General features: G+C 41.2%; 1 protein-coding gene across 2 annotated transcripts in view; it reads right to left on the reverse strand.

Moving 5' to 3' along the window:
* Positions 1-881: 881 nt before the first annotated feature.
* PPP4R2 (protein phosphatase 4 regulatory subunit 2) overlaps positions 882-23,707 on the reverse strand; it is a 35,027-nt gene continuing 12,201 nt past the window's right edge. For both annotated transcript variants that reach the window (XM_079963773.1, XM_079963772.1), the window contains exons 3-9: positions 12,605-12,775; positions 8,120-8,213; positions 6,986-7,023; positions 6,162-6,236; positions 5,157-5,300; positions 4,336-4,610; positions 882-3,206 (exon numbers count right to left, since the gene is read on the reverse strand). In XM_079963773.1, the coding sequence (XP_079819899.1) occupies positions 2,890-3,206; positions 4,336-4,610; positions 5,157-5,300; positions 6,162-6,236; positions 6,986-7,023; positions 8,120-8,213; positions 12,605-12,775 (1,114 nt within the window). In that variant the 3' untranslated portion in view covers positions 882-2,889. The remainder of the gene's footprint in view (positions 3,207-4,335; positions 4,611-5,156; positions 5,301-6,161; positions 6,237-6,985; positions 7,024-8,119; positions 8,214-12,604; positions 12,776-23,707) is intronic.

The following is a 23,707-nucleotide window of genomic DNA, read 5'->3' on the forward strand; positions in this document are numbered from 1 at the left end:
TCTCAGCCTGGATATGTTGTGATTCGTTCACAGTTGCAGAGATCACGGCTTTATTTCCACACGAACTATGAATTGTGTGTAAGGCAGTTTACATAGCTGTCTACTGTCGGGAGGAGTCATTGCATTTTAATAGGGCAATAGTGTTTGTGGCTTGGCTACATTCCATAGTAACTCATTGTGATTAATTTAAGTTGCACAGAACACAGCCACACCAACAATAAGCACTGCAATTAGGGATCTGACTTGTTCCAGATCTAAACACATTTACTTGGAAGCAAGTGCCCCTGGTTTGAATGGAACTGCTCAATAACAAAGTGCCATCTTTGTGAATAGCCAGTGTCGATGCCTGGGCAATGTATTCTCTTGTAGGAGGAAGTGCTTCAGGGAACGTTGCGCTGCACTTTCCAAATTCTTCTTTCTGCAAAGAAGAGAATGGGGATTGCCTGGGCAGCAGAACTCATGGACTCTAAGCACCATCCCAAAGATAGGCCATAGGAACATAAATCAACAGAGATTAAGCACTGACAATGAATGCAAGCTCCCAGGTGCCAACTAGTTTGTATGGAGTCAGCAACTAAATTGTGTCTTCAAAACCAAATCTCAACTGTACTATCCAAGGCAGGCTGATTGAAATTAGCTCCGCCATCTAACTAATACTGGTGGACTCAATTCAGGCTGCCATCTTAGAAGGGGGAAAGTCTCATTTGAGTCAACAGGATTTACTTCTCAGTAGACATTTACAACACTGCGCTGTTAAGAATTTATTTTCCAAGCTCCTGCTGCCATTGCATTAGTACATTTATAAATTCATTATTTACAAGACAGTTGAAATCTGGCATCAGTGGGTTCTGTTAAAAATAACAATGTCAAAAGAGCACAGGTGCTTAAAGAATAGGTTTATTAACAATATTTTCACAAACAAACATCTAAAGAAAAAATCAGAAATCTCTAAAACGTAAAATTTGTTCTCATTGGCAAAATATCCCTGAAGGAAAAAAAGAGCAAAAAAGGGAAAGGTGAGGGGAGAAAAATGTTTTATAGCCTTGGAATTTTGGAAAGAAATTCTAATTTCTAAGTTTGGTTTTAGTGCTACTTAATGCTTATTACACACACCCAACCCTCTGCAGAAGAGGAAATGGAGAATAACTGATTTTTCCTTTGTATACAGAACAGCAACTGAACTTTTTTCATAAGCATCCCCTTGTCTGAACCTGACAAGACAGCACAGTTTATTACCACCGTATAAATATGCAAGCTCAGCCAAATTATTCTGGAATACAAACAGAATTCAGTCCCACCCTTCTCCAAAAGGAAGCACACCGTGGAAGTACAAGAATTGTCAGCATGCATTTTTTATGGTTATTTTTGTACTCCATGGTACGTGACTTCACCTCCAAAAAGGGGGATTCCTTTTATATTTCGATTAAAATGTACTCAAACATTTTATAACATTAATATTTATTGCTTTATATGAATACTGTATTGAAAGCCCAAGCATTCAGTTTACACACAAATTATACAATTATATACCGTTTCACAATGGCAGTGAGCACTCTTTACAATCTACAAAAATCTACTTTACAGAAATTTAAAAATTCTAAATATCAAAAAGGTACAGTTGAAGAAACAGGTATAAATTTGGCAGCCAGTAAATGAGACTGGAGGTTGCGTCTTGAATGTTTTTACACATTTGGTGCCGGGGGCAGAGGGGGAGGGGAGACAATATGAAGAATTTAAAGCAGTCATTGTGCTTTGAGCTGGCTTTGGAAAAGAAAGGGTTAACACTGGCTGTCAAAGTAACATGTTTAAAAATATTTAGTGCACTTTCAAAATGATGTACAAATTATGGTAGTTTTCCTATGTACGCCTACAAACGCTAGTCAGCTGTTTCACCTCAGGTACATAACTAGGGGAATAGTCTTGAAAATGTTGCAGTCTCTTATACCTGTCTGATCTGCCTACTTTTAAAAAGCCATCTGAGAAAGGCCAGAAAAAAATGCTCCAGTTCAGAGATACTGTCTTCCTCAGGCTTGCAAGCATTCCCCCTACAGAAAGCTGAAACTGAAGGCTGTCCTCAACACATTTTCTCAGAATTAAAACTTTTCATTCAGGCACCTCACAAACGTACGCGAATGTTTTGCTAGAGCAGTTCTGTTGGAATGTATTTAAACCTGGTACTTTCAACGGCTTTCGGATCTTCAGGATTCCAGGCGGGCCAAATTTTATTTGGTTTATTCAGAGGTGAAAATGTTGCCTTCTGTGAAATGAGCTCAATTATTTCCATTAAAAACAACAACACCATACATCTTAAGAGTGCGATAATAGGTTCTCTTTAGATTAGCATGTTTTCAAGTATTGTGTGTCAGGGGTGTAGCTTTTTTAAAAAGTACACAATGCAGTCAAATGAAAACCTGAAAACCAAAAAAGAAGCCTACAATTCACATGTTGAATGTTGAAACTCTAACCAAAAAAGAGGAAAAATAATTGCTATAGCATTATTATTACTTGGAGGGGGGGGAAGGGGGAAGAAGAGACAGATGGGACAAAAGCTTCCTTGCGTACAGATAGTTAAGCATGGTAATCTCCAAAAAGTTGTCAAAATTATAATTACCTTCCAGTTTAAAAACTTTTAATTCTAAATAAAAAAACTATACACAGACCACTGATTTGACCATACTGAAATTTCAGCGGTAAAGCAGGACCTGAAAGGAGCTGGTATTTCACAGTTCTTAATTAGTACAGCTCTTCAGGATTTAATTCATTGACAAGTTCAATTTACAGCCTGCTTCTGTTGTAAAACTAAAGGTCCACTTTTATTACATAAAATTATTTATACAGTGTAAAACCAGAGCCTTATGGAAAATACTGCCTCTAAGTGTATTTAAATTATTAATCCTGTTCCATAGGTTCTTCTGCAGCTTCTGTGGCTTCGTCGCTGTTTTCCATAGGGGTCTCTGCCGCCATTTCAGGAGTTTCACTGGCATACAAGCCCAATTCTTCCGTTTCACTGCAGCCAGCTCTGCTACTGACAGACCCACTGCTTTCACTGTCTTCAGAAGGCAAGTCCTTCTCTGCTTGAGTCTCGTCAGATTCCTCCATTTGATTATTCTCCTCAGAAACGTCTTCTTTCACAGTTAAGGATGTATTATTGTCTTTATCTTGATCTTTTCTTTCCGGAATAATCTCTCTGGGCGTCATGAGGGATTCTGGAATAGGGTTAGAATTCAGCGTTAAGTATCGAGAGTTCAAGTTCAACCCAAGCGATATATAGTTGTTATACCCAGGAATATTTATTTATTTTCCTTCACCAAAGTAGCGACTGTGTGCAGTACACACACAATAAAGCTCTCTCCTCCCTATCCATGCACATGCATCCATTGCCATCATCTCTGCCATAAAGGAACCAAATTAGCACAGCGAGTTTTAGGCATGTCTGATATGTGTGTGACTGCGACCGCAAGCACTGGGCCAAACCCAGAAGTGACCCAGAAACATCACAAAAGGGGGCAGAACGGGGCGGGGCAGAACAGGATGTTTGCAAACATGTGGTGCCTCGGAACGTAAACCCCATGTAAACTGTGAGTTTCCTGCAGCACACATACACACACGGAGTCGCCCAACCAGAGATGGGTCGTGGTATCTTGTAGCTTGAGCAAGCAAATTCTACACTGCTCCTCAATGATAGAATTATAATAAAGGGAGCTGTTGACAATTTGCTATGATTTAATAGCAGCTTGTCAACTGAGGTGGTTCACTTCACCTAGCCCAATGGCAGAATCAGTTCTGAACATACCCAACAGAGGAAAGGAGAGGCAAGAATTAATCTGTTGCAGCTCCACTGTGACGTAACATCCTCCTTGTCCTCAAGGCCAAGAAGGGGGAAATCTCCATCAGGGTGACCAAGTAGCAGACCATACCTGGGTGATCTCAAGGTTTGTGGGAATACTATTGGAGGCGCATATTCCCAAACCTAATCTACAAACACACCTTCAAATTTGTGTGCTGGCATGAGCTGAGCTACCTGTAATTTTGGATAAGTTACTGAATGCAACAGATTCTGCACAGAGTTTAAGGGGCAGTCTCTATGAATGCTGGTTTCTCCACTACCACACATAACATATGTACAATAGCCTAGCAACAAGACCAACGTTAAGATCCTCTCATTCCTTCACTTCTTCCCTGCAATTAAGTATTTAATTCAACGTTAACCGTCTTCAAATGTTAGAGTGATGGAGTTTCTAACAGATGCAAAATTTAAAAGCTGAATTCAAGCCATATTCCTAAGTACAAAGAAACTTCCCTATACAAAATAGTGATATTCAATGAGCGATATACCTTCCTCCTCTTCCTCTTCTTCTTTACAATGCTGCCTCTCACAAACGGTTTCTTTCTCTTTCTCTTGAGATGCAGAGGGCGTCTCTGTCTCTTCTACCATCGCTGAACAAACTTCGCTGGAGCCACTTTGGTTGGAGGTCCCTTCAGCTTCCTCCTCTTTGTCAAATTTCAGTCTTTTTACCTCGCGCCCCTCAATTTCGGCCGGATCTTCTTCAGGGTGTTTATTTTTTACAGAACTGCTTTGGACCCTTTCGGGTTCAGATGCCGACGTTTCACTGAAAGACAAAGAATTGATGTGGACAAAAATCTTCATATCTCATATCAACAGGCAGTCAGAGGCATGTGGCTATTACAGTACTAGTCTCCTTGGGTCGTTTCAGTATCTGCTACTCTGCTCAAATGTGTGTTTATTACAATTTATAAAGGATGAAAGCAAGATTGTGGTGTCCCATCTGCATAGTTTGAGTTCTATGACAGGACTATCTACCAATAAAACTCTGCTAGGAATCTCAATAGTTAAGGTTATTAGTTCTTCAGTTAACGCTTTATAAATTTCCTCACTATCCTCAGACATAGCCGTACTGATGTTCATGGTACCTGATCTAGTGATTTACGGAACAGGTTCAACTTTAGGGATAGCCCATGTCCACAAGAAATCTTTGCGTGTATACAGAGTACATAGAAATATCCAGTTCAGAGCACAAGCATGTCAAGAGCTCAAAAGAAAGCAAACATACAGCTTGACTGATGGAAGGTGGATTGAAAGTTATAAACCTGTCTATGGGAAACACAAAAACCAACCAAATACTCCTCTTACAAACCTGCTAATTTTCTCTTCTGCTTGTGGGAGACCTGACTCTTTATTTTCTGGGCTGTCTGGTAAACCGTTCGTTGTCATTGGAGGTGACAAAGAAACATTTGGTCGGTTGATGGGTCGGGGTGTTCCAGGACCATTTATATTGGATCTGCAAAAGCAGGTAAATTTTACATCTTAGTAAACAAATTGCTACTGAATCCCAAGACATGTTGGATCTGTGGTACAAGACAAGGAGGTTATTTTGCTTCATACTATTTTTGACAGAAAGATAGCTACATGCTTGTATTTGGACTGTTTTGAATATGATCACATAATGAAGCAGAGAGAATCTAAAAGCATAATCTTAAGTACAGCCATTCAGAAGTAAGTTCCATTGCATTGCACCTAATGAGCAAGTATAGATTGCAGCATGGATCTCTTAATTTCAGGAAACAATGGAAATGTTTTAGAAAATGTCTGGAGTGCCAAACATACTACAGTGGTACCTTGTTTTGAGCCCAGGATCCATTCCGGAGCCCCGGACACTTGGCGAAAGGGACGTTCGACAAAGTCAAGGAGAGTGGTTTGCGCTTCTGCGCGTGCACGAGTAGCAAACCCGGAAGTAACCCATTCCGGTACTTCTGGGTTCGCCGAAATGGACGCTTGAGATGGGGCAGACGTTCACAGAGATATTGCTGTATTATTAGATGAAACCACTTCCCATTCTTTTAACTTTTATATTCTTATTCTGAAATCTGAAAATTTTCTCCCTGACTCATCCTGTCTAATTGCATTTAAATTTTCATCATTTTTTTCAACATCTCAAACCATCTTTTGGAGTTTTACATTTCTTTCAATCTAAGAGAATCTAAATAAGCTGTAAAAGGAACAGGACACCAATAGCCCTTGCAATGAATAAACCTGGTCCTTCACAGAGGTTACCTTGGAATGACAGGATAAAGGACAGATCAAAAAGATCAGAAGATTTTATTTTTCAGAGTACTTGTTTTCCTTAAGCACTTTCTCTTACCTCTCAGAATAGCTCGGCGAGTTTCCAGGAAACATCACACCATTCATCCTGTTTAAACTATTGGAATTGTTTTTCCTACAATAAATGAAAGTGTTGTTAAGTCTTGCAAACTGCTTGTGGAATGCTTCTAACCAAGATGATTTTAAAAACAAACAAAAAAACAAAAAAACCCTCCAGTGTTTCAGAACTCTCTTCATTCCTTATGTTAACACACACATATCAAAACAGTGTAATTATTTGCCAACCAGTATTTTTACATTTTGAATGTCTGTCCTCTCCAAGTTATGTGCTTTTGGGCCTCCAAATGCTCCCCTCCACAAGACAAAAGATGAAACGCATGCAAATATGCAAGCAGCTCCATGTGGCAAGTCGTCCATTTGCAATAAAAACAAAACTGCCAGTATCATAATACCATTACACCAATCTATGGTGAGACCATATTTGGACTACTGTATAAAGTTCTGGTTGCCTCAACTCCACCTTCCCCCCTCCCCAAGAAGACCATTGTGGAGTTGGAAAAAGTTCAGAAAAGGGGCAACCAAAATTACAAAGGGGTAGAGCGACTCCCCTATGAAGAAAGATTGCAGCGTTTGGGACTTTTTGGTCTTTTTAAAGAAAAGGTGAGTTAAGAGGCAACATGATAGTTTATAAAATTGTGCATGGCATACATGGAGAAAGTGGAGAAAAGGTTTTCTCCCCATCTCACATCACTGGAACCCATGGACATCCCATGAAGCTGACTGCTGGAAGATTCAGGGAAGATCAAAGAAAGCACTTCTTTATGCAGTGCATAGTCAAACTACAGAAAACAAGGTCACACTTACTCTGAAGATGGATATACACAACTGACGACCATGACATTCTGTAAGACAAAAAAAGACAAGAGGCCAGGATTTTTAGACAAAGGAAAGTATTTCTGGCTTTCATCTTTGCTATGGAGTAATCGTGCCTTTGCAACATACACTTCTTCCAGAAATGAACACCAGAGCCCCATGTGAGGTCCTGAACAGCATCTTTTAAATAAAGTCTATTGAGGAAAAAGTCTTCAGTAATATTGGAAAGTCAAACAGAATTTACAAACCATGACGGCAGTTCAAATTAGAAACTTGCAGGCAAAAATCTGTCGAGTTTCTTCAAACAAGTAAGCAACATTCATCTTCCACCCCACGCTACTGGCACAGTGGGTCAGTGCGCCTGGTTACTAACCAGAAGGTTGGTGGTTCTGGCCCACCCAGGGAAGAGGAAGCAGCTGGGGAAACCCAAGTGAAGAAGGCTCAGAGACAGGGGATTGGTGGTGGGACGACAAAGAGGTAGAAGACTGGGAGGAGGTGCCAGAAACTGAGGAAGTAACAGGGCTTAGTGAGCGGGAACAGTCTGTGGTAGAGAGTAGTCCAGGATCAGGATCAGAAGCTGAAACAGGAGAGCAAGGAGGTCAAGAGGCAGAGGCGAGGGTGTCTCCTGCTGCGACAAGCTCCCCTCCCCACTAGTCTCCCAGAACCAAGAGAGGCATGAAGAGGGCAGAGAAGATAGCTGCATGCGGGCACAGTCTCATATTGCTTGGGAGAAACCCTGGAGAGGAGGGGACAGGCAACTGTGGGGAGGTGGGGAACTTCAGTCTGAGCAACTGCTTCATGGGGACAAGACCTGCTGGAGATGAGTTGCTGTGCTCATTAGGCCTGACACTCCAGGGCAGATCTTGCTTTTGCTAAGAAAGTATTATAATTTTTTGCTGGCTTGCTCCTGGGAGTCACATGCTACCTCCTCCATTCCACTTTGTACATGAGAATATTGAACATGAATGAACCATCTAAGATAAATAGCAGAAGGCAAATAAGGCCGAACTCTAAACAATGGCTAACTACTCTTTTGGGGTAAAATTACTGCTGACCATAACACAACCATCCTGAGGATATTTGTTAAATGGCACAATTGCAATTTTGGCCATAAGACGACATTACCTTTTCTACTCCTCGGAGAAATTTGTCTGTTCCTGTGTAATTCCTCCTTGGATCTGTCAGCAGTTCACAGAGTCGCTGAATAGTAAAAGGGATACTAGAACAAAATACAAGCAAGTTAAATTTTATTTTGAATTAATGGAGAAGGAACAACCCTGATAATTTTGTCCACTGTATATTACTTTGCACTTATCTGAGTGGTTAACTACACATGAATTCAACACTTTTCCATTTAGTATCTCTAGGAGTGTGCTAGGCTTTATGGACAATAGATGGCACTGTAGCATCACAAACTCATTTGCTAGTCAATGAATTCACTTCAGAATTCCTCAAGATGCACAAGGTAATCAGAAAAGGTTCACGTGATCAGGAGTTATGTACCAGTAAGGATTACTTTGGTGCCTCCATCATAAATTAGATAACGTTCTCATCACCTGTTTCTTCTGAAAGATTGTTCAAAATCTTAGTGGGAAAAAGGTAAGGCCTAAAAATCTCATATACACCTCACACTAAATAAATGTGAAAAGCAGCCCGGGGTTTTCATTAGGGTTCTTTAAAAAAACAAAACAAATAATAATAAGCTAACAGTGTAAACTTCAAGGCACAAATGATACCATAAAGAACAATACAAAGGACGGACTACTGGTTTCAAACAAGCTCTTCCACCGCACAGGTAATTGGTTTGTTTGTTTGTTTGTTTTTGAAAAACATTTACAAAGATAGGTAAAGGCATAGTGACCCCTGATAATTAGGTCCAGTTGCGGACAACTCTGGGGTTGCGGCATTCATCTCGCTTTATTGGCCGAGGGAGCCGGCGTACAGCTTCCGGGTCATGTGGTCAGCATGACTAAGCCGCTTCTGGAGAACCAGAGCAGCGCACAGAAACGCCGTTTATCTTCCCGCCAGAGCGGTACCTATTTATCTACTTGTACTTTGTGCTTTCAAACTGCTAGGTTGGCAGGAGCAGGGACCAAGCAACGGGGGCTCACCCCGTCGCAGGGATTCGAACCGCCAACCTTCTGATCGGCAAGCCCTAGGCTCTGTGGTTTAACCCACAGCGCCACCCGCGTCCCATATCTGAGCCTAATAACCCCACCACATAAAACGCAAAAAAAAACTTGCTATATGAGGCTAACGGAAATTAAAGGGCCCCCCCCTTTCAACTTTGAGATTAACGTTTTAAAAAGAAGGTCAACAATAATATGTAATGAGAGCTGGATGAAGCCAGGTTAAAAAAAGAACATGACAAAGGTTTATATACTAGTGCCAACACAATTCTCAAATTATTAGACCCTGAATAGAATGGTACGACACAAGGCAGAATCACTGGACCCAAAAATCTTCGTGATTTTCTTATATTGCAAGTGGTGTTTATACAGTGGTACCTTGGTTCTCAAACTTAATCAGTTCCTGGAGTCTGTTCGACTCCCAAAACTGTTCAAAAACCAGGGTGCGGCTTCCAATTGGCCGCAGGAGCTTCCTGTGCAAGCTGCATCGGACGTTCTACATCCGAAAAACGTTCGCAAACTGGAACACTCACTTCTGCGTTGGCGGCGCTCAGCAGCTGATTTGTTCAACGACTAAGCCGTTCGAGAACCAAGGTACCACTTTAGTTCTAAGGACAGCACAAAATTCCTCCAAAGTTTAATAGGGAAAATGGAATTTGGGTCTATCAAAACTGCTAATTTCTTTTGGACTCCTAAAGTGTCATAAGATGTCAGCAGACTGCAGACTGAATGTCATAGTTCTTTGAAAGTGTAAGCCATATTGCTTAAAACTGAGGAGAAAGAATTACTTGGCAATCAGCTAAATAAAAGAAAAAATTGTTACATTTGCCTAAATGCTACCACACCAAATCACTCAAAGCATGTTTCTCTCTCTCTCTCCATATAAATCTCAAATGCAGAAGAACTGAATAACTTGTGTCCAATTATTAAGGTATGTGGCACAGTACAACTCCCAAAATCCTAATGTAAATATTATTTTTTATGAGTTTAGATTTCTGGAAGGATTGCAAAAAGAATGTCAGCGCCTTTCATGAAAAAACTAGAAAAACTTAGCCCTATATTATTTATTTTAAACGCTACACTGTTAGCTGCACAGTTCCAAATGCTCTGAATTTTATAATTCTTCTAGGCTATGTTTTATAGAATCTTATTCCCTCTGCTGGTTAAAATTTCTGAATTTCAAGATCAAAGAATACTTTAGAAAATAACACAAGTTTTTCTTAACAACTGTTTCATGTCTTATGGCAAGACAGTCCAACAATAAAAAGGCTCATGCATTTATGAGTTTGCGCAATATATGATGCCTTAATATCCATTCTTCTATTAAATAAGGGCAGATAATTCCAGTACTGAGCTAAGCCAGTGGGATCCCAGTTAGAATTTACAATAAAATATTTTGGTATTTGGATTTGCTGAGCCAGGAAGCTCCAACGTTAATTGGATATGATGGTGTTCTTGGTGGACAGAATTCAATGCTAGTATGGTGGAATAAATTTAATACTGATGTAGGATTTCTAAATCAGAGAATAGATCGAGAAGCTCAGTTTTAACTCGGCTTCAACTGCCACAAACATCTGACCACCTCAGGCAAACAAATACTATTCAAGGAGATGCTTAATATATTGCTGCAAATGATTGGTATAGAGACAACAACTCTGGCTCCAAGATACAGCCGTACCTCGGATCTCGAATGCCTTGGCGTCTGAACAAATCGGCTCCCGAACAATCGAAACCCGGAAGTGAGTGTTCCAATTTTCGGAAGCCAAACATCTGGCGCAGCTTCCCAGGCTTCCAATTGACTGCAGGAGCTTCCCGCAGCCAATCAGAAGCTGTGCTTTGGTTTCCAAACGTTTTGGAAGTCAACGGACACCCGGAACGGTTTAAGTTCAACAAGCAAGGTACCACTATAACTGCACTAATAACTGGGAGCCAATACTGGAAACCTGCTCTTTCCTCACAAAACATTCGCCACCCCCATCCCTTAACCATATTTATGCTACTCACTGATACCAACATTAGTCTGGGTTTCATTTAGCCAGAGAAGCCCATTTATTTCAATAGATCTCAAGTCCACAGACTTCAACAGATCTACAGTGGTGCCCCGCAAGATGAATGCCTCGCAAGACGGAAAACCCGCTAGACGAAAGGGTTTTCCGTTTTGGAGATGCTTCGCAAAACGAATTTCCTATGGGCTTGCTTCGCAAGACGAAAATGTCTTGCGAGTTCCTGCAGGTTTTTTTCCCTTTCCCTCCCTTTTTCTAAGCCGCTAAACCGCTTATCAGCTGATTCGCTAAGCCGCTTAACAGCTGATCCGCTAAGCTGCTTAACAGCTGATCCGCTAAGCCGCTTATCAGCTGATCCGCTAAGCCGCTTATCAGCTGATCCGCTAATCTGCTAAGGCGCTAATAGCGCTAATCCGCTAATGGGCTTGCTTCGCAAGACGAAAAAACCGCAAGACGAAGAGACTCGCGGAACGGTTTCTTTTTGTCTTGCGAGGCACCACTGTACTCTGGGGTTGACTAACCAATATCACCCCATTGTTTGAGGTTGGAGGTTAGAGGACATCCTGCTTAACCTTAATTTTTCCTAGTAGTATCAAAAACTGCTTAACCACAGCTAAGGGCAAGAGACTCGCAGTCCAGAGGCTGTCTCCTTATTTCTTAACCACACTTAACATGAAGTCAGCATTCTGTCCACACCAGCCCACTGTACCGGAACATGCAAGGCTTAAAAACAGGCACAAAATCATTAAAAGAGCAGTAGCTTGCTGGTAGATCACCCACTTTGCCTAGCAAAGGTCCCAGGTTCAATCTGCAGTATGGTGCTGATAATACCAAAGTTGCAAGTTCGATCCCCATATGGGACAGCTTCATATTCCTGCATTGCAGGGGGTTGAACTAGATGATCCTCAGGTTCCTTTCCAGCTCTACAATTCTATGACTGTGAAGTTCCCCAGTCTGAAAGTCATTACCAATCAGCACAGACCACATGGAGCTTGACTGACTCAGTATAATGTAGCTTCCTGCATTTGTTCCTATGAACTAAAACCAAATGAATTTCAGAAGCTAGGTTCATCGTTTGAGCTGTAGTAGAAAAGAACACATAGCTTTCTGACCTGCAATACTAACTAGAAGAATTAATAACTTAGATTCCTATTCTGTCCTCACTGCAGGTTCACATGGAATTTAGTCATCTAGTAAGTTATTTAAAAGCTATCATGCAAATTAGAAGGCGCAACCTTTGAAGAGCCTGATATGAACTGAAAGAATGTAAACAAGTGAATTTTGCATGAGGACAATCCAGAAAGCTTACCACAATGGTTTGAACTTTGCCAAGAAACATTTATTTATAGAAATTATTCATTTTGCTCAACATATGGCAGAAAATTACTACAATATGAAAGACAGAAACAGAATGCCTAAATTTGATAATAAATCATGTGGTCTGAACAACAAGTGAGGTTTGATCTAAGATTGCATACCCATTAAAGCCAGTGACTATTTTCAGAATACGTTCTTTCATCTCCTCAAAGGGAATATACTCCACGTTTGGGTTAGGAGGGCCTCTTGGCTCAGGAGCAGAAGTTCTGAAGTCATCCATCACTTTCTCCAATTTGAAAATAAAATAGCCTTTGAACTGCGACCACTGGATCCTAAAAAAAGAAACACACACAGCTTGCTTAACAGCACACAAAAAACCACATGCTAACCATATTTATATTAAAGCAATAAAGCATGCACAGCACAGTTAGCTTTAAAAATACCTGCAGGCAAAACAAGACAAACAGAGAGAGAGAAAAAGAGAGAGAAAATCACATGACCAGGTATCTGAGCCATTTATTCAATCCTGTGTAGGTAGGGCTAGGTTCTAAACTATGGATTGTTAGATCTGAACCTGGGTATAGTGGTGAGTATAGCTGCCTTCCGAGCAGTGACTAAATAAAAAGTATTTTCTGTTATACCTCTGAGCCATAATACCAAATTTAAATCACTGACAAACAGGGCAGGTTTCGTCATTAAGCCCCCAAAACCAGAACTATTACATGAAGATGCAAGTGATAGCAAAATTTAATACCACTACCCTTTACTAAGAGAAATAAGGTCAAACGTCAGATGAAAACAAGGCTCAAATAAGATTGAAAGCAGGGATGCCTCAATCCTGAACAGCAAAAGCATACATCATCCAGCGCACAGAGAGGGGGATACAAGTCAAAGGGCACTTTCTGCTTTCTAATAAAACTCTTGTCCACCACTCATTTCCCCCCCAGTCAAGCTTGGTTTACTCCAGATATTCAAATGACAATACACAAAGTTGTTTGACCTTTCATGTGGTTCCTCCATTCAGGCATTACCAGAGTAGTTTAGGAGCAGGTTCAGAGAAGCAGCTCCTTTGTTGTTCCAGTGGTGCATGAATTTTGTCCAGCTGAAGACCAGTTGGTATGCAGAGGGGCATGACTATCCTTACTCTCAGTGGAAAGAAGGGTTGAACAAGGGATTAATGTATTCTCTCACTGAAAACCACTTTGAATTCTCATAAGGGATATAAATCTCCAGTATCACACCTGCAACTGGCAGCTAATCTAGACACCAGTTGTAGAATTATGTCACAGAAAATCTACTTCCCTGTGCCTGGAACAGCCCAAATTAGATTTCTGTTGACTTTCAAGCATAATGCATGCAAGTATTCTCAAATAATCGTGCCTGCTAGCCCAGAACAAAGCATATTCTCTAACATATGAGAAAACATGGAAGGTTTATTGTCTCTATTTTATCACGTTCAAACCAACTAAACCAACTAAAGCACACAGTACTTACAAAGAGAGGGGGGGAAATCACCTGACCAGATATGAGTCATTTATCCTTGTGTGGGTAGGGCTAGCTTTTACACTATGGATGGCTAAATCAGAACCCGTGTCTCAATTCACTTCCAGGGTCTTTCCATCTAGCACATCCCCACCAACACCCAACTTAAGTATATCCTCCTATTATGTAGTTGATCCACTTTCACTTGAGCAGGCCAGCCCACAGGCAAAGAGCTCTTTGAGGTTCTCTTTCCACCTCTGCTGCTCACTGCCACTTGGTGTGTCTGAATAATACACAGAAGTGAGCATCTGAGATGCATAATAAGGGCAGGCACCTGACACCTGTTCACTCTATGGGTAAAGGTAAAGGTAAAGGTACCCCTGCCCGTACGGGCCAGTCTTGACAGACTCTGGGGTTGTGCGCCCATCTCACTTAAGAGGCCAGGGGCCAGCGCTGTCCGGAGACACTTCCGGGTCACGTGGCCAGCGTGACATCGCTGCTCTGGCCAGAGCCAGAGCCAGAGCCAGAACCGCACACGGAAACGCCGTTTACCTTCCCGCTGGTAAGCGGTCCCTATTTATCTACTTGCACCCGGAGGTGCTTTCGAACTGCTAGGTTGGCAGGCGCTGGGACCGAGCAGCGGGAGCGCACCCCGCCGCAGGGATTCGAACCGCCGACCTTTCGATCGGCAAGCCCTAGGCGCTGAGGCTTTAACCCACAGCGCCACCTGCGTCCCCTCACTCTATGGGTAAGAAGAGATAAAAGACAATAAAGGCCCGATAAAAACAAGAGGTTGTGTTCAGCTAACTTTTAGTCAGAATAGAACCATTTAAATTAATGACCACGGCTAACCTAGATCTAGTAATATCAATGGGTCTTCTCCGAGAAAAAGTTAGTTGACTCATTCAAGAGTCAGATGCAAATGTTTTAGAACATGGTTTGAAAACCTGTGATCCTCCAACTCCCACAAGCCCTAGCAAGTATGGCCAATGCTACACAGGTGGTGGGAACTGAAGTCCAACATCTGCAGGGCCACAGGTTAGTCATACCTATTACAGAACTTTTAATGCACAGACCAATATGGAAGCAGTTTTGCATTGTACACATACATATTCATACATCATATATCCAATGATAAATACTACCTGCCTGTTACCTTTCTGCCATCACCCAAGTTTAAAAAGAACGTAATTTTTAAAATAGAAATTGGAGGTTCTTCAAAGATGAAACAGCTTTAAGTTTTGCTTTTGTCAAAAAGCCCCTAAACTTTTCTATGTACTTTTAACCCTGTCCTCAAATTTTTGTCTTTCTCATCCAAGTTCTGAGTACTAAGTGGTCACATGGACTAGAAGGAATGTAAGCTGTGATGTGAGCTTTCTGGAAAATTTTGAATTGGAAATTATTTCTGGTTCCTTAATTCTATTGCAATCAGATTTCATGTCCTGTATTAGTAAACTAAACTACTAAACCATGTTAATTCTAAGGGCTCTGTTAAGTATCTCAGATGTTTTTTCCTTGAGCTGTGTGCCAATATTACGTCAGGCAATGTACAGCTTCCAAGAACCCTAGAAACCACACTTCAGAGATTTTTGCACAGCTCATCTGAGCTGTGAGTCCAAGACCTAGATGAAGATGAGAAAATGTTGTTTTGTTTTTAATTTTCATGTGATTTGCTTAACACTCTGAAGAAATATGCAGAAATTTGCCATGGAAATCGCAACTTTCAAAATTTAGCTCGTCTCATGTTTAGCAAAGCTATTTCTCGTAAAAGTACAGAAAAAGGAACCTATTAAAGATATTGCCACGTTCATAGTACAATATATTAACCAAAAACCTTATGTTAAAGAAGCTAAAAGGCAATAAAAGCTGAAAATTCAATAGTGGCCACTCTGCAGTGGGTAGTCAAGCAAGACTATTGTTAGCATTGTTAGGAGGATTTCCTATTTTGAAGACAAACTAGGCAGGTTAACTTAATTTGGTCTTTCATCATGCAAAAAAAAAAAAAAAAAGGTGCTATCCAGTTGTAGGAAACACTTAGGATCAGAAGTAATTTTTAAAAAGTTTTATGTTTTTATCTTCCCCATTGACACTTTGTTGTTGCTGTTGTTGTTTAGTCGTTTAGTCGTGTCCGACTCTTTGTGACGCCATTAGTTACCTGCCTTGGGTTTTTAATGCTGAAAAGCAATTTCATATATACTTGTAATTCAACATGTACAAACCTACATATTTACCTTGCATGTAATTTATTCACACACAAAATGAGACATTTAATTTCTAAAGCGTGAGTCAGAACTGAACCTTTTTCAGAGCTAAGCAGATGAGTAATCAAGACGGTTATTTTTAACTTCTATCAGATGTTGTGAACCAACCCAATATTAATTTTTCTGGCTGCATCTGTTCTGGAGATCAGTGGCATAGTGAAGCATACCTACCCAATGCCATTCATGCCAGAGTTTAGACCCACTTTGGGTGAATTCTGATGAATTACTGAATCCACGCAATCTATCCAACAGGTGGTATGACTTGTCGTGATATACTTACAGTGGTACCTCGGGTTATATATGCTTCAGGTTACAGACTCTGCTAACCCAGAAATAGTGCTTCAGGTTAAGAACTTTGCTTCAGGATGAAAACAGAAATCGTGCTCCGGCGGCGCAGCAGCAGCAGGAGGCCCCATTAGCTAAAGTGGTGCTTTAGGTTAAGAACAGTTTCAGGTTAAGAACGGACCTCCGGAACGAATTAAGTACCATATTTTTTGCTCTATAAGACGCACCAGACCACAAGACGCACCTAGTTTTTGGAGGAGGAAAACAAGAAAAAAAATTTCTGAATCTCAAAAACCAGAACAGCAAGAGGGATCGCTGTGCAGTTAAAGCAGCAATCCCTCTTGCTGTTCTGGCTTCTGTGATAGCTGCGCAGCCTGCATTCACTCCATAAGACGCACACACATTTCCCCTTACTTTTTAGGAGGGAAAAAGTGAGTCTTATAGAGCAAAAAATACGGTACTTAACCCGAGGTACCACTGTATAAGTTTCAAGCTTTGGAGTCCGGGAAGACTCCCTCTACCTGCAACCCCCTACATATGTTCTAAGTTTTTGCGTTGGTGAAATAGCACCCATCACAGTTCCGTGATGACAGCTGATTGTTCCCCAGAACCATACTCACCTGCCAATCTTGTGGACCAGAGGTTCCCCATCCTTGCTCTATCTCCTTCAGGCTGTAAGGGAAAGGGTAGTGTTGGGGCAAGTACATGCCTACTGATTTTTCCCTTGCAGTTTGAGTATCAAAAGGCTCCTAAGTCTCTGCAACTAGTAGGAAGGAGGATATTCCAGCCTCTTCAAAGCTAAAATAAATGCCTAGTTTGAGCAGCTGGCACTTGTGTTTGGCAGCATACTTGCAGTCCCACAAGGAAAGAGGCAGTCTACCCACTTTTTGTCCACATGTGAACTGAACCGGGTTGCTACACCCATGCAAAAGCCTTGGTGGTGTGTTCTACTGGGGCCACACCAACACCTCTGGTGCACTTGTGCAAGGGCACATGATCTTGCAAACTTCTGAATTTTATGCAGCACAAGACTCAACTACAAGAAAGCAGCAATATTTTTAGAACATGCATTTTTAGAAGGCATCAAAAGTAATCCAGCTTGTCTCAAAACACTAACATCTACAAAAACCGATTAGAAGATAGAAAACTTTTAGCTATTGTCAGCGCCAGCATGAGCTTAAACCAGCTTAGCGGTTTTATCAGTTTGATTGAGAGACTGTTTTCCTTGCTGGCCACTTTCACCCTTAACTTGATTCTGCCTACTGACATTTTCATTCTTCTTGTTACCATGGCTTCATCACAACAATGCTGCAACCAGCCTCTCAGAGGAATGCACGGAAAACAGTACAGTAGCTTATTCAGCAACCAAGGGCTATATTTTAATGCAAAAACAATTAGCACAAATTCTTTGTGTACCACACTTGCTTTTCAGAGTTATCCCCAAGTTTGGCCAGATCATGCATAATGCATGATGCTATCCTATGCATATAGAAAATTCAAAGTTCCACTGGACATACAATGAGCCTTGTCATCCTGCTATTCTCCTATTCTTTAGGCAACTGGGGTAACGAGGTAGCAGTAGGAGAGGGTGTGCGCATACCCCCTGCTTCCAAGCTGCTCAGGCTTCTAAGTTTTTCATTTAAATTTTACAGACCGAAAAGTTCTTATTTGCCTTTTATCTTATGGGGAAAGCCCTAATGCTATCCTTACAAGTTACTAAGATGAAAAGTTGGGAAGATTCTTTCACTTGGTTAGATCTTGTGATTTGTCATTGGCAATGCTCATTTTCCAGATAACTAATATTTTTCAGCCTCATGTCAGTACAGCAGGTCTGCTCTTTATAAACCTGAAAATAACCTAAAATGCTTTACATTAATTTCTTTAGTTATCTTCTATTATATATTTTTACATGGAAGAATGCAATGGTTTTCATGGTCAAAGTTAATGTGATAAGTGAGAAGATTCAGGGTAAAGCCGATGCATAATACAGTTCATACTATAGTGAAGAAGAGCATATATAGATATATAAAGCCGATGCATAATACAGTTCATACTATAGTGAAGAAGAGCATATATAGATATATAGAGCATATATAGATGAATAGTCAAGTTTAGATGTGGGATGTGAATGACGGGGAAAAGACTAATGATTCTGCTACAGAGTACCTGTGGCAATCTTTGGGCAAGTCTGTATTAATTTCCTGTATTTTCAGTATTAGCTACCCATGATGTGCAAGCAATTTAAAATGTCTGCCAACTTTTTTATTATTTCTCATTTTTCTAACTGTTTTTCCCTAAAAGCTGAAATATACATCAAAAGACATTAAACACCACAGAACCCTGGAAGCATGAAGCAAGAACTGCTGTGAAACACCCATCCAGATCTAAATGAACACCAACAGAGAACTAATTTTAGTGTTTCTGGGCATAGTCAGAAGGCAAGTGATGAAGCAGCTAAGCATATCTGGTTTTGTCAATGCATGAATGGAAGATTGCCTGGTAATCCTCAAGTTCCATGGAAGAAAAATGAAAATAATGTAGCAGAGAAGCCAAGCATACTTCAGCACATATAATTCCAACATTTATAGTACAGTGGTACCTCAGGTTACAGACGCTTCAGGTTACAGACTCTGCTAACCCAGAAATAGTACCTCGGGTTAAAAACTTTGCTTCAGGATAAGAACAGAAATCGTGCAGCAGCGGTGTGGCAGCAGCAGTGGGAGGCCCCATTAGCTAAAGTGGTACCTCATGTAAAGAACAGTTTCAGGTTAAGAACGGAACAGGTCCAGAACAAATTAAGTTCTTAACCCGAGGTACCACTGTATTTATTCCCTACCTTATTTGAACTTTCTGAATGCTGATACTTTGCAACCGTGCCACTAGATCCATTTCTAACTTTTTATTTTTTTCCTCTTTAATTTATTCAGATAAAAAATATGTACAATTTGTCTAAAGAGCTATTTACCGCCAAGATCGTATTTTTGTGGATGCCAGGGATCTGTTCATCACCACAGTGAGATCTGTGGCTATTTTGTGGGGGGTGATGAAATCATCGTAATCTCATACAGAAATAAGGTGGGCGCCCCACATTAAAGGTATTGGGGGGGGCAGGGAGGTAATTTTGTCTTCACTAGCAGATAAATATTTTCCCTGTTCAGTAGTGGTAGCAGAGTTGCACCACAGGTTCTTCTACAAGGCAGGTATAGAGTATTTATATCTTTAAAACTTTGATCTGTTGGATGTTTACTTTGTATTGTAAGCAGGGATTCCCAAAATTTGGTTTTTCATGGTACCTGTCATGTGCTGTCATCACTCAAAGTGAGAGTGACTTGTACCAGCAATCAGCAAAGACTGGAAACCCGCAAGCATGCTTGCTCTGCCTTTCCTTAAAGGTTACTTTGAAGTGAGAGACCCCCCCTCCCCACAGGCTTCACTGCGATCCATGCAGAATTGGGAGTCAGGGGTCTCTCACCTTTTGGTGGGTGTCTATGAGAGTGGCAGGCAACAGTTAAATTGGATTATGTGGCAGTGACTACTGACCACCTTTTGGGAATTCAGGATTTCAAAGTATCGTAGCTAGTATAATTTGTGGTATTATATTCTTTACACAACATATTGTGTAAACAGTTTTACACGCAGCATTAAAAGAAAGCAGTGATCCAGTGAGCGGTCTGGAAGAATCTTTAGCTGTAGCAATCTGCCTCTTTACATAAGAGCCCCTGGAGCCCCATTTAGAGGATGTATAATAAATACATCTTTTAAAAAAGCTCGACATATTTCCCACTTATAACAATATTGGGCTGGCACCATAATTAGTAGTAATTCATTCATCCTAGAAAAAGGGAACTGAGTCTCATTTATCAAGTAACTGCTTTCATTTCCATCTATTCCAAAGATTAGATTCTCATTCATCCTGATTTTAAAAATTACATTGGTGCTATGATGTGCAGAAGTTCCTGTGCGAAGGAGGGCTTCCTATTCATTTCAGCATTACGGATTGCTGTGTGCAAGTAAAATAAATATGCCAATGGAAATCTGTAGACTAGCAAGAGACAGAAGTACAGCCACAACAAAGGCTCCATTAACTACTCCCTTATATTGACAGCTTTGGATAGTTTATCACAAGATCCCCAATACTCTAGCAATCAAGCCTTTTTATTCAGATTGAATCCTCAATGTCTCTTCAGTTTCGTAACAACCCTCAACTGTCTTTTAGACACTGATGGGTGGAGCGGGGGGAGAATCCACCCCATTTGCCTTCATCAAGTCTTACAGGAGCTTATTATATCTTTAGATAAGTTTTAAGATTTTTACATCATCTCGTTCCAACACATTCCCACCAATTGACAGACTTCTAAACCACCTTAACAAGTCATTTTACAAGCATTTTAAAGCAAACAATTTAAATTGTGATCTCCCTATATGTTCTTGTAGATGTTGAGATGCCACTCAGATAGAATTTGCACATGCTGGTCATTTAAAAAAAAAAAATTAAATTGTGGCAGCAGATGATATTCTGCATTCTCTTATCTGACCCAGCTTCTTCAAATTAAGGGAGTCACCCATTTCATTCTTTTTTAAAATGAATTGTCTCTTTGTTGCCAGTGAAAGATTCTTGAACAGAAGTATTTAGTCCCCTAGATGACAAAACTGATTAAACATTCTCTTCAGTCACTCCCTCTTACGTTGCAAAACAGTCACTTTCATCATTGTTTGTGGTTAAAGTGATGGTACTATTAGTGAACATGGTAAATTCCTCATTTCTCAAACAATACTGTGATGTTTCATCTCTGAGCCCCAGAGTTCTCTGCTTCTGAAGTGTTGGGGCAAGGGGGGAAACCACTGTGACAGAAGTGGCCACTATTTCTAAGTAGCACCTTAATTAGGCTGCAAATCACCAGACAAAGAAGAATAGATTAATGAACTTACTGAGAGTTCACTGGCTTAAGGGATATTACTTTATTTGATTGGAAATAAAAGCCTGCAAGATTGGTCACCAAATATAGTTGTCCAAATTACAGTGGTGCCTCGCAAGACGAACGCCTCGCAAAACAAAAAACTCGCAAGACGAAAGAGTTTGCCGTTTTTGAGTCGTTCCGCAAGACGAATTTCCCTATGGGCTTGCTTCGCAAGAAGAAAGCCAATAGGGAAATCTCCGGGGACCTCTTTTAAATGCTGGCGGTGGGGAGCAAAGCCTTTCGCCCCCCTCCGGCCTTCAGAAGAGGTCCAGGAAGGCCGGTGGGGGCCGAAAGGCTTTGCTCCCCACCGCCAGCATTTTAAAAGCGGTCCGGGATAGCAGGGAAGTGCCTGCGCTTTCCCGCTATCCCGGACCGCTTTTAAAATGCTGGCCGTCGGGAGCAAAGACTTTCGCCCACCGCCGGCCTTCCTGGACCTCTTCTGAAGGCCGGTGGGGGGCAAAAGTCTTTGCTCCCCCCCGCCTGCCTTCCCGGGATAGCGGCAGCAAAGCCCTCCTGTCCCCAGAGCTTGCGGGGCGGGAGGTGGGGAGAAGGGCTTTTCTTCCCACCGCCAGCCTTCAGAACAGCCTTCTGAAGGCTGGCGGTGGGAAGAAAAGCCCTTGTCCCCCCCCCCCCCCAGCCTTCAGAAGAGGTCGGGGGACAGACTGTCCCTGGACCTGGTCTGAAGGCGGTTTCCATAGGAACGCATTGATTGATTTTCAATGCATTCCTATGGGAAACCGTGCTTCGCAAGACGAAAAACTCGCAAGAAGAAAAAACTTGCGGAACGAATTAATTTCATCTTGCGAGGCACCTACATGCATGAAATCTATGACAACAGGGAAGAACTAAGTTTCCAAATATAGCATTCACTCCATCAGTACAAGCCTCCTTGTCCAGAGATTGAAGAATCTGAAGCAAATTACCAAGGACTATCTAAATTATCATTTTTAATAGACTGGGCTAAGACAATTTTTATTAATACCAATTATTTTGGATAAGCAGTTTACAGGTATGAATGAGCATCTACAATCCCTTCAACACCAGCTAGGTAAAGGTAAAGGGACCCCTGACAGTTAAGTCCCGTTGTGAATGACTCTCGTGTTGCAGCGCTCATGTTGCTTTACAGGCCGAGGGAGCCGGCGTTTATCCGCAGACAGTTTTTCCGGGTCATGTGACCAGCATGACTAAGCAGCTTCTGGCGCAACATAACACCGAAACCAGAGCAGCACATGGAAACGCCGTTTACCTTCCCGCTGGAGCGGTACCTATTTATCTATTTGCACTGGCGTGCTTTCGAACTGCTAGGTTGGCAGGAGCTGGGACTGAGCAATGGGAGCTCACCTCATCATGGGGATTCGAACCGCCTACCTTTTGATCGGCAAGCCCAAGGCTCAGTGGTTTAACACCACAGTGCCACCTGCGACTACCATACATTATCTGAGAAAACCACATATTTTGGGGCGTCAGATTAAAAATTAACACTAGCTGCTGAAAATGTCAGAGTGCAACTGTGATTTCTGGAACAAAGAGTAGTCAGGAACACAGACATACAGGCACTGATTAGACAGTGTTTGTAGCATGTGGGATCATTTCAAATGGAACCAAATCCATGAGCTTTGGATAGTACTATTACTACTACTAATTTTTTCAGTAATATGCATATGTTCTGTGGTAATTTCTCTTACACCTAATTATGAATTACTGCAATTGATTAAAGCTTTCATAAAATGCATAAACAGACCCAATGGAAGGATAAGAGCAAACAAAATGTTGTAAAGTAAGTATCTAGAGTGATAATTAATGATAATCTCTGCCCATGTGTGGAAGGATCCCCACTGGGCTTAAAAGAGCTCTATTCCACACACACCCCTCCTAGCATGTAAGACCAGACAATGAAACATCTGTGCATACTTCCTCCATCCCTATACAATCCTCTTATTCCGCATGATCAGGTTTAAGTTGTTTGAACTGTCTTTCAATATTGCGTCTGAATTGTTGCAACCCACCTTGGAAAGTTAAGGTGAAGGGCAAGTAAATGATAATGATGATAATGTGTACTCCAAGCTATTATCGTTAGGTGCCAAGAAAAAGCATTCCTCTTCTCCCAGGTTTTTGGCTAATTAAACAATGGATGGCCTTTTAATCTCTCTCTCTCTCTCTCTCTCTCTCTCTCTCTCTCTCTCTCTCTGTGTGTGTGTGTGTGTGTGTGTGTGTTATCCATGTGTGTTATTGCTGTTTGCTACTATGTTACATATTTTGTGTTTTTAATACTGTAAAC

This window comes from Podarcis cretensis, assembly GCF_951804945.1.
Source record: "Podarcis cretensis genome assembly, chromosome: 2".
Lineage (NCBI taxonomy): Eukaryota > Metazoa > Chordata > Lepidosauria > Squamata > Lacertidae > Podarcis > Podarcis cretensis.